This window comes from Phalaenopsis equestris, unplaced genomic scaffold (assembly GCF_001263595.1).
Source record: "Phalaenopsis equestris unplaced genomic scaffold, ASM126359v1 Scaffold000958, whole genome shotgun sequence".
Lineage (NCBI taxonomy): Eukaryota > Viridiplantae > Streptophyta > Magnoliopsida > Asparagales > Orchidaceae > Phalaenopsis > Phalaenopsis equestris.
The window spans coordinates 207,045-219,710 of record NW_018165397.1 but is presented as its reverse complement, the minus strand read 5'-3'; the positions used below and the strand labels follow the sequence as shown (position 1 = coordinate 219,710).

General features: G+C 29.0%; 1 protein-coding gene across 1 annotated transcript; it reads left to right on the top strand.

The window, feature by feature from the left end:
• Positions 1-1,674: 1,674 nt before the first annotated feature.
• LOC110032513 (probable NAD(P)H dehydrogenase (quinone) FQR1-like 1) lies at positions 1,675-3,026 on the top strand. The gene is made up of 2 exons (XM_020736170.1): positions 1,675-1,939; positions 2,637-3,026. Exons 1-2 carry the CDS (start codon positions 1,713-1,715, stop codon positions 2,866-2,868), a joined length of 459 nt encoding a protein of 152 aa, XP_020591829.1. The 5' UTR covers positions 1,675-1,712; the 3' UTR covers positions 2,869-3,026.
• The last annotated feature ends 9,640 nt before the right edge of the window (positions 3,027-12,666 follow it).

Genomic DNA, 12,666 nt, shown 5'->3' with positions numbered 1-12,666 from the left:
TTTAAATATAGACAAATGATCAGAAAGAGCAACATCAATCTTATAGATTTTTAAGACTCATTTTAGTTCTATTTTGACCTAAATTGGTGCCTCGGTAGATTTAAGGAAAGGTGAGCATTTGGTCAGTTTGGATGGACTTATTTTCAAATTGGTTAAACCGATTCCAACTTAAATCTGAAATATGAAAAACCGAATCAATCAAATTTCTAATAGAACAAAACTCACCGAACCAAAATTTAATTATGGTTAAATTGTTCAATTATGAATAAACCAAAATTTAGTTGTTAGTTAGAGTTCGGTTATGAACAAACATTAAGAATTACATATTGTACATGTATAATATCAGTGTAATTCAATTAATCCTTCATTTAATTTTGAATTTGTTGTTTTTGGGTTTGTTTAGTTAAATGAAAATTAAAACTAAATCATAAACCCAATGCCGAATATTAAGTTTTTAAAATGAAAAACCGAAATGCATTTTTGAAACCGAATCAAATCAACAAAACTTTTTAAATTTTGTTTGGTGTTTTGATTTTGATCAACTAGTACACACTTCTAGATTTAAGCGATTCGGACCAATAGAAAGTTTGCTAGCAAGCTCCCCTGGCTAGGTCACTTCTTTTTTTTTCTAGGTTTTCAGCTAGGAATGGATGGGGGAGGGTTTCTTTCAATGGCGAGGGTTTTGGGAATCCAAGAGGGGAGATTTTAATTATTTTTCACTAGTGTATGTATAAATTAATTTAATAATTAATGTTAATTAATTAATATAATATTATGTTATTAATTAAATTAATATTATGATGTTTTAATTCAATTAAATAAATGTTAATATGTTTAATAAGATTTTGTGAATTCTTAATCAATGAAAAAATATTTTAGTAAGATTTTAATTTTGATTAATTAAATATTAATTAATAAATATTACTGTAGTAATTATTATGTTATTAATTAAATTTTAATTTAATTAAGTAAATGTTAATATGTTTAATAAGATTTTGTGAATTCTTAATCAATGAATAAATATTTTAGTAAGATTTTAATTTTGATTAATTAAATATTAATTAATAAATATTACTGTAGTAATTATTAATTCATTATTCTAGTGAAATTATAACGATGATTAATTATTTTAGTAAATAATTCATTAAATATTCAGTAGTCTTGACTAATTGATGACTAATTGTGCTTAATTATAATTTATTTTACAATAAATTGTATCAATTAATGAATAGTAAATTATAAATTAATGATAAATTATTCTAAATAAGTTTTAATTATCAATTAATTAACTTAATAAATTATTAGTTATAAATTACTCTAGTTAGAAATAATGAAATAAAATAGAGCTCACTCTTAAATTCTAGAAGAAGTTACCAACTAGTTTCACATGATTTAACCTGCCTTGTCTGACAGTATTCGGCTTTTAAACCATCCCAGGATTTACTGAATCCCAATTTGTGAGATTTACTTTGAATCCCAGAAGTTGCCAAACTACACCTTAAAAAGGATTTATAAATTCCATTGTGCTTTTTTCATTTTTTTTCCTCCAGTAGTTTGCATCTCCTAGCTTGCTGCAATTAAACTAAATTTACATTCTTACCTTCAATTACATAGAATCATAGTTTTATTTACTTGGTAATTGATTGATACTCATTTGTCAACCATTTCTTTGATAGGTTTCTGAGACGCTACCAGAAGAAATCCTTGCCAAGATGCATGCACCTCCCAAGGGTGATGCACCAATCATCACGGCCAGTGAGCTTGCTGAAGCCGATGGGGTTCTCTTTGGCTTCCCGACGAGATTTGGAATGATGGCTGCACAGTTTAAGGCATTCTTTGATTCTACTGGTGGCCTATGGAGAACTCAACAGCTTGCAGGGAAGCCTGCTGGAATTTTCTTCAGCACTGCCTCTCAGGGTGGTGGCCAGGAAACTACTGCGTAAGTTCTCCTACTGCAAACTTTTTGCTTTGTTGAAATTTGATTGTAAAATTAAATAGGCATAAAGTCTTTCTAGTTTTGTTTGCCTTGAGAGGCAATGCTAATCTGCCTCATACTTCAAAATTTGATTTTGAATGTTTATAATAAGATTTTTTTGAGCTTGCAATGCTCTATGGCACTGAATGTTGGCCTTTAAAAAAGAAGCATAATACTAAGTTAACTGTTGCCGAGAAGAGAATGTTTAGGTGGATGAGTGGCTTTACCCTTAGAGACAAAATGCGAAATGAATATTTCCGTGATAGGGTTGGTGTAGCTCCTATGACGGACAAAATAAGAGAAAGTTGTCTTAAATGGTTTGGTCACATTAAGCGTCGACCATTTGATGATTCAATTAGGAGAGTAGATGTTTTAGATTCGACTTATGTTAAGAAAGGCAAAGGTAGACCTAGGAAAACTTAGGCTTATTGTATAGAAAATGATCTTAATCTATTAGAACTAAATGAAAATATGACAATAAATAGGACGCAATGGAGAAAAAGGATTCATGTAGCCGACCCCACGTAGTGGGATTAAGGCTTTGTTGTTGTTGTTGTTGTTGTTGTATAGTAAAATCTTTTTGAGAACCTTTTCTCCACAATGAAAGTTTCAGATTTCACTCAACTCTGCCTGTTTTCTCAATAATATAATTTGCGTGCAGCTTGACTGCCATAACTCAGCTGGTTCACCATGGAATGATCTTTGTGCCTGTTGGCTATACTGCTGGAGCTGGAATGTTTGAGATTGAGAAAGTGAAGGGTGGCTCTCCTTATGGTTCTGGAACCCTAGCTGGGGATGGTACCAGGCTACCGACTGAGCTTGAACTGCAGCTTGCCTTCCACCAGGGTAAATACTTTGCTGGCATTACAAAGAAGTTGAAGGCTTCGTCTTGATTTTGTGTATGCTGCCATTGCTAGCTATTGTTGAAACCCTTAATTTCTCATAAAGAATAAATTGCAGAAGTTTGTACTCATGATTTCTCAGCACACTTGCTCTTCTATGTATACTTGTTCTCTGTTATTTTAAGTTTATGAAGATGCCGCCTTATTTGAAGTCATTTCCAAATGAAATTGATGATATTCTAACAATCAACTTGCAATATGTGAGTAATTAGTTAGCATTATAACAAATTCGACTGCAAAGTATGTTACTAAAATAATAAGATGTACTTGAATCATTTGATCAAATTCAACAAATTATATTATGTTCGTTAAACTTCCTTTACGGAAAATTACTTCAAACAAATCATATTAGACTAGAGAAAATCCAAAAAAAGAAAGAACTAGAAGGAAAGAAAATTTAAAGTATTATTTTCTTATGATTAGGGTGCTGTAGGATGTTCTATCACGTATATTATGTCTGATTTGTCTTTATAAATATGCAGGTGATATAAGTTATATTTGTTGTGGGAATGTTAATTTAGAATGATAAAAGTAGAGACATGAGAAAGGTAAGAATTTTGTTAAAAATAATTCTGACTATTTTGTTTGCTTTGATTTTTAAGTAAGGTCATAAGCAATGGAACAGTGCTAATAATATCACCAATAAAAGCAACAAGAACAATGTGGAAAAGAAGGATGACAAAAGACATGAGAGAAATTCATGAAAAATAGAGAAGATTTTGGATCAATTCAGAATCTGATTTCTTTGCAAAAAAACCCAAGCATGGAGTAAGCAAAGCTTTGTTTGATGGTTCTGAATGATCAGAACAGCACAACAATTGAAAATATATATGCTTTCACTCTACATATGAAGAAAAAAGGTATATGATAAGATTATATGCATGATAGTTATAAATCATTAAAAAATTATGCATGCTTAAAGAAAGCTCATTCTGATTTAGAAAATACTTTGCATCAATAAAGTATGATCTTGATTCTTCTGACAAGAAATATGGTGGGAAGGGCACATTTTATTCAAGTTACAAAAAATACATTTATGAGTGATGGCCTATTATTTTGTGATTAAAATAGTTATGATTTATTTATCAAAGTTAGTATCTTCCAACAACAACAACAACAGCCTTTATTCTACTAAGTTGGGTTGGTTACATGAATCCTTTTTCTCAATTGTGTCCTAGTGAGTGTTTTATTTTCATTTAATTCTAATAAATTTAGATCATTTTTTATACAACATGCCCAACTTTTTTTAGGTCTACCTCTACCTTTCTTAACATAAGTCGAATCTAGAAAATCTACTCTCCTAATCGGGTCATCCGATGGTCTTTTATTTAATTCTGATAAATTTAGATCAATTTTTATACAACATGCCCTAGTTTTTTAAGGTCTACCTCTTTTTTTTTTAATCTAATTTGAATCTAAAATAATTACTCTCCTAATCAGATCATTAGATGATTGACATTTAATGTGACCAAACCATCTACTAAGGTGACTCTCTCTAATCTGACCACCGTAGGAGCTACACCAACCCTTTCACTGATACATTCGTTTCACATTTTTTTTCCAAGTTTCAAGCCACTCCGCCACCAAAGCGTTATCATCTCTACAAAACCTAACTTAGTTTTATGCTTCTCTTTTAAAGGCCATCATTCCACGCCATAAAGTTGGTTTCTTAAAAAGTGTAAATTTGTATTAAGAACTAGACTAAACATATTCTAGATCTTTCAAATTAGTTATATGACCACCTAACTAGAAGTTTTGAAATGTCCATTTTGTGATATTTGTCAACTAGGTAAATAAAATTAAGTGCCATTTCATTGTCTTAAAGAGTTGCATCTAAAAGAGATCTTAATCAGTGTTTTCTTTAAGCTTGTAAGCATATAAAGTTTAGTTTATTTCATTATTATTTCAAAACCTTTTTTTTTAAAATTAAATGAGTTTTAAGTTAATTTCTATATTTAATAAGGCTCAAGGCGGGGAGATTGACAATAGAAAGTTTAAGATCTTTTGCAAAGACTTTGGAATTAAACAAACTTTCTTAGAACTTAAGATCCCAGAACAAAATGACAGTTAAAAGCAAAAACAACAATGCTAATAATTGCAGCCTGTTAAATATATAAAAAATCTTAAATAATTTTGAGCTGAGATTATAGTACTACTTACAGTCAATCATGTAAATATCTTGTATTTACTTTAACAGGTGCCTAATAAATCACTTAAGAAGTCAAATGGATCCCACTTACATGTCTTTAGTACATTGTCCATATAATTCTTAGATTTGATTGTTTATTGTTCAGAACAAAGTGTTGGCAACACAAATTTTTGCATATCTTTTAGAAGCTCTTAAAACTAGAAATGTTATATGAAATCAAATTTATCTTATTGTTGATGGAAATCAAATTCAACACTGCCGTTGCCGGTCCCAAGCCCGGAAGAGAAGTGAAATTTGGTGCATAGCTATGCATGTGGGATTAAATTAGCTTGCTTAGAACAATGTTTGGGAATTTCAAGTCATACAGATCAAAAGGTTATAAAAACTACATGGTATTTTAGGAATAGACTCAATGATGTTGCGCATTAGCTAAAAATAAAACTAGATTTATTGTAAAGAGTTTTAGTCGAATAGAGTATATATTTTTAAATCTTGATAGTTGTTGCTTGTCATAAAGCTACTAGACTTCTAGTAGCTTTTGAAATTAAGGGCCTCTTCCCTTATCAATTAGATGTTAAAAGTACTTTCATGAATGGTATTATTAAGGAAGATTTTCTCGTTGAATAATCTCTAGATAGACTAAGGTACTTCTTTTTTAGTAGAAAATAAATTTTATTAGGGGATAATAATTACTATTATAATCATTAAGAGAATTACTTGTGATTTGTTTGTTGTCCATTATTATTAAAAAATAATTTGAAATAGTTATATTGAGGGAGCTTAACTTCTTAGGATTGCAAGTAAAATAGAAGAAAGTATGTTAATTGAAAGAAATTTATGAAGTTATTAAGAAATTTGATATGGAGAGATTCAAGGCTATATGAACCCGCATGAGCTTTTCTACTTAACTTGATAATGATCACAATAGAAAATTTGTATCTAATAAAGTTATAGAGAGGCATGATAAGCTATTTCCTCTATGTCACTATGAGAAAAAACGATGTCATGAATGATGTTTATTTGGTTGCTCTTTTCTAAGAAGATCCCTTAGAGTCACATTTAAACTTAGTTAAGCACATGTTTATTAAGCACATGGTTATGCATCTTATAGATACACCCACTCTAAGATTTTAATACTCTAGCCATAATATTTCATTTGATCTTGTTATTTTTTTTATCTCGACTTTGATGATTCTATGATAATATGACATGAAATGCTTGCTTATTTATTGGACATTTATTTTTTTCTTGGTCTAATATGAAACAAAATTACATTACACTATCCACTTTTGGGATAGAAAGATATTGAGTGTAGAGGTTGTGTTGATTAGCTCTTATAGCTCAAGTAATACCTACAAAATTTAAGAATCTACTTTTATAGTATTTTTTATATGCGTAATACTAGTAATATAATATGCTTAATAATAGTAATATAATATGCTTAATTGAGAGCTAAATTTAGCACTATCACACAAGAATATTAACATTAACCATTAGTTTTTTATAGATCATATTTTGATTGACTTTGTAATTATTAAATTCATAGACACAAAATTAACTAGTATATATTTTTAATAAACATCTTGGTTTTGATAGATTATGCTCAAAATGTACTCAGTTGGGTATAGTTGATACACATTCTTCATCTTAAGTGATTTCCTCCTAAGTGGTTTTCTTAGCCATAGAGAGTAGTTGAGCTAAGTAAATTTCCTTTAGATTCAAGTGACCTATAGCATAGTTATTAGTTTAATAGTAAGTTCATATTGGAACGAAAGGATTAATTTTTTTTTGGAACCAAAGGAATTCAAATTAAGTCCATGCCCCACTAGATTTAGTTTATAGATGCCTTATAGGTCCATTGAACTTAGCCAACCAAAATCAGCTCTAATTCTTTAAGACCTTTCTAAGTGACTTTAGGATTTTTTATAGGCTCTTACTTGAGCATGGTAAGGCTTGGTCAATCTTGTTTAAACAAGTCAACTCTATTTGACTTATGAGATCCACAAAAATCAACCATTCACAAATTTAAAAACTTTGACTTCTAGTGACTCTAACTTATCTAAGAACTACCATGGATCAACATTGGCATACTCGATTTCACCAAACGGCTCCATTACGAGTCTATTTAATCCAATCCAATAAAATACATTCCAAATTCAAATACTAATTGTTTTAAATACTTTAAGATGAATTTTTAACTCATCTAAGCTCACCAAAATGATTGTTTAGCTTATTTAACCAATAAAACCACTAAGGCCCATTAAAGGTCATTTAAGCCAAATCTTGAATTCTCCCCAAAGAGTGAGTTCTAATGGTTAAGTCTTCTTAGGAACACATTGAAATCTCTTTAACAAAAATTCAATCAAATCTAAATCCAATTGAAATAACTTTATACCCTTGAACCAAGTTGGTCTATTTGAGTCACCATTGGTCAAATCATTCAAAATATAATCCAAATCCAATCAAATTAGGTAAAACCACTTCTTAGGTTACTCTTAACTCAATTGAACTAAATTCATCCTAATTAAACCTAATTGGGCCTACTGGGCTCAGAAGCCCATTGTTGACCTATTTGGGTTAATTGAACAGAATAAAATCGATCAAACACAAATTTAATATAAGTCAACTAATCTCTCTTTAAGCCTAATTGTACGTTATCAAACTCAATTGATCACAATTGAACACGTAATTTGTCCAATTTTTATCTCTTATCTAATTTGTCCTAATTAGATATAACTGAATAAAATCTAAATAAAATCTAATCCAATCCAATTAAGCCCTCTAAATCAATCCTCATGAAAATTTTCAATTAATTGAATTCAAATGGAAGCAAACTGGATCCCAATTAGGTCAAATTGAGCTTTGATTCAAAATAACTGAAATGGGATCACATGAACTATTTTGACCAAATTGAAGTTTAAATGTAACTAAATTAATACCCATGCTAATTAGATTTCCCATGATATTATCCAAGCCATTTTTTCATAGGTGTCGGGGCTCAATTGTGCATAACTTAGCATAGACTCATTTTAAACCAATTGAACCCATTAACTATTTTGGCTCAAATCTGAATCAATTCAAATCAAATTGAACCCCAAAAACCACTTAAGCACATGAATAGTGTGATCAAGTTCAAATTATAGCCATTTAATATTTTGATCGGGTTGAACTGGATTTGACCTAATTTAAGCCCAAGGTATCCCTGAGGAACCATCTGACTTAAACTCCAAGCCAAAGTAAAATTGACCCAATATGAGCTCTATTAAGAACCCTTAAATACCAAGATTAAATCTAGTTCACTGAGCCAGCCTAAATGTACCTAAGGGAATCTAGTTCGCAAAAAAGAGCCAAGGCTCCCAATTGGCCAGCAAAGGTTGGGTCATTGCCCAAATACAGGGAAATTTCAGGCTCCCCCAGGCCTTTCTCAAACCTACATTTGGTCTAATTCAAGTATGGTCCGCACAACCAGGGCTAGCCAAAAGTAACTGGTTCACCAAGCCACCTCAACCCACTCTTCTTCTTTGCCAGCACTTTTGGCCACTAAGGAAAACCCAATCATCCCAAGCATTCAATCTTAAACACTATAGGAGCAGGTTACCATGCCACAACCCGTCTCAATTAACATGGTTAAAAGAGGATTGGCTTTTGTATAGCCTCATAGAGAGCTCCTCCCTTCTGATTCCCATTTTGAAACCTTGAGCTCCCTTCAAGCTTCTCCTTCACTCTTTGTGCTCTTTATGCTTCTTCCAAGCCCAATCCAATGAGTTTTTCCTAGAGTTTTCATTGATCCATTAAACTAACTAAACTTAAGTATCAAACTTCGAAGAGGAATTATTTGTGGTCACCCCACCCTAGAAAAAAGTCCAACTAAATATTTAAAATGCTCGTGATGATGAGCTCCATAAAGGGAAATTAAATTTCCTTTTTTATTGAATATTTTAAGACTAAAAATGATATATAAATATTATAGAATTAAAATAAAACTCTAAATGTTGACCCAATCACTCTAAAAATTTCAATAAATTCTTCCTATATCCTCTTAGAATTTCAAGAATTTTCTTGGAACTTATTTACACTAATTAAAGGATTATTGAACTATTTTATGAACCCCTAATTAAATACTTCATTAAATTAGAAAGTATTAAAATAAAAATTTTAAAAAAAATCCCATAAAATCTTCACACCCTCTTTTGGTTCCTTAGGTCGGTGGTGATATATATATATATATATATATATATGAATATAATTAATCAAAAAAAAATTATTTCATTATTAAATTGATATAAAAGCTCATAAAAAAGCCTTAAAATCAAGTTAAAATCCTCTAAGTGAACCAAAGCAAATAAAAAATTAATTATTAGGTTTATTAAACTTGATTTATTAATTAAATAATTGAGCTGTTAAAATATAAATGCATACATATCATAGTAATAATAAAATGAAGAATGAAACTAAATTAAAATAAATTTTACAAAACTAATTAAAAAATAAAATAAAATAAATGTAAATATAAAAAAAATATCAATTAAAATTAATAAATAAAATAATTAAATTTAATGACAATTAAAATTTTGAAAATGGCAAAAACATTTGGAAAAAAAAAGGAACATAAGGAAGCATTTCGAAAGTCATTTCAGAGTTTTCTTAATTTTCATAGTTCATTTATTATTTAATTAACTTTTAAAATTTATTAAATATTAAATAATTTATCAAAAAAATCAAATTAAACTAAAAGGACTAAAATATTTAATCAATATGTTAGGAAGCCATATTAACCCTATAGATAATTTTTATAATTTTAAAAATTAAAATTAATTTTAAGTTAATTTTAAATAATTATACTATATAAAATTTAATAAAATTCAACCAACACAAAATAATTTCAAATTTTTACACAGGATTTCTTTAATCACTTGTGACTCAAATCAATTTTTTTTATTAATTTTAGAGATCATTTTAGTATTATTTGGATTTTCTCTCCAAATAAAGTTAAAAACTAATTAACATGAAAATAAATTCAATTAAATTCCAAATTTTCTGTTTTTTTTTTTTTTGATTTTATGGGTGTTTCTTTAAATTTATGCACTCTTGTTTTTTCTTATATTTTCTTACTTGTTTTTTGTGTTTGTGATAAAAGCCTAATTAATATGTTAAGTCCTCAAGCTAAAATAAACTTGTTGTCCACCTAATACATTTAGCATAAAAATTTTTAAGAAAATGAATTAAATCCCCATGGAAGAATAATTAATAAAATAAACTCAAAACCCCTTGCACATAAGAGGACATCTTGCTAGTGAGAATGAGTGCCCTTCATGGTGATGTTGTATATTAAAAAATATAAATTTTTTCTTACACTATTTTAAAATTATGCATTACATTGCACAAACCAAGCCATAATCAAATAATCATTAATTACATAAAAAAATTGAAAGCCCTAAAATTTTACATTATGTAGATGCATATGACACATAAACCACTATATCTATAAAGTTGAGTCGTTTGTTCCACCCAATCACTTCAAATTTCTAATTAAAAACTTAACCCAATATCATTTGCATGTGATTAGACTCATGGATTAAAAGCATAGATAGGTTGGTTGTCTACCCTCTTCATATAGGATCATAAATAGTGAAGCCAAATTTTGCTTTTGGTTGGAGTGAACTCTATAAGTCTTAATGACTCTTAGATTAGGTTAAAGCTTCTTACACACATTGATAGTGTCCACACTAATTTTAAGGTATGGGATAGTCGATCTACCCAATTAATTGAGCTGACCTACAAAAAGACCTAACTTGAATTCATGGCTCAACCAATCATATGAGATTAGAGATTTGGGTCAAAGTTAAAACAAATATTTAGTCATACAAATCAAAACTAATCATGATCTATATCTCAACTTAAAATATATGAAATCTAAACATTTTAAATAGATATATTTCTTTTATACATAACTTATACATAACATACACATAGCCTACATGCATCACTGCCGAAGCACAACACCTTGCACACAATGACATAAATATATTCCACCAATTCCTACCATCAAGTCCATGTCATAGTAGATGTAATTAAGTTTATTTTTACCTTTCTTTCAAACTTTTGTTCATTGAAACAAGTTTAGCGGCTAACTAAGACCAACTTAGTAAAGAAAATCAACTTAAGAACAAAGGAAAATTCAGATTGTAAAAGAATATTTAATCAACAATTTAACTTTTCCAAATAGCTAAGTTTTATGGATTGGGTAACCTAAAGGTTGTCTTCAAATTTACTAAGAATGTTAAACTAAAGGCTTGTGAGCATTATAATAAAGAAAATGACAAAATTGGCACACAATGCAGTGTGTGGCTCTAAGAAAGTAGATTTAAGAAAAAATTAATGATTCAGTCATGTATGAGCAAATTTTTTTATGATTATTTGAGGTTATTAGTGTATTTGTCAATGATGCACAATCTATCCTAAATCATGATTATGTATTAGCATTTTTACTTTCTAGCAATCAAAAGAGATGTCATGAGGTAGTGGTGGTTGAGTGATTGAACATGTTTTAGAGGTGATTTTGTTTTCAAAGTGTCATGGAGATCTACTTTGGATTATTAAATATTTAAAGATAAGTCCACTTTGATACTAATTAAAATGTTTGGCACACCTAAGTGGGAAGGTGAAGTAATAGTGAGTTTAAAACATGGTTTTGAAGTTATATATATATTTTCTTCTCTTTAAAATAAAATTAGATGTGCTACTAAATTCTTTAGTTAAAATAGTATGAAGAAAAAGATTTTTTTCTATTGATTTGCTAGAACTTTCTTTCATGATAAAGTTCTTTGAATTAAAAAAAGTTATGCAAACACCTTTTCATATATTTTATATCATAGGACAGGAAAGATTGCAACATATTTCACATTATCATATAATATTTGAAGTAAAAAGAGAGATATTGCAATAGTAAAAATGAGAAAAATGAAATAGATACAAAGTGATATATAATTGTGTGGAACCAATGGCATATGTCCACTTCCTATGTCTTCCATATTGAGATTTTAACTACTTTATTTTAAATCCCGATAGCATTCACTTCAATTTCGAGCAAGAAGCGAAGTACTCGTTCACGCTGGCTTGTTACACATGATATTATAGCTGGTTTTTAAGATCCAAGACTTCATCTACATGCACATAATAGCTCTCACTTAATTGGATTTGCATACTAAGATGATTAGGTATAGAGAAATATGTGATAGCCAATTTACTCTTAGTTTGAAAAATTTATGTCAAATCTTTCAAACATTTCATTATTATACTTAGTTTGATAAATTAGTATTTCATTATTGTGTTGCATCACTTGAGCTAAAAAGATAAAAATAATCCTTCTGGTTCTACTTATTTAATTTTCTTAGGTGTAATTATTAAAAATATATTGTACAAAGATTTATTTATACTTTCAAATAAATTACCATCCACATAGAATCACATAGTGATTATATCATATCTTTTACTTTTTATAAAGAGAGTTCTATTTACTTTGCTCTAAAAATATATTTCAATTTGTTTACTATTTTTTAACTAATTTATATGATTTGGATAATATATATTTTCAAAACTCAAGTAGTGTTCTATACATATATATATATATATATATATAT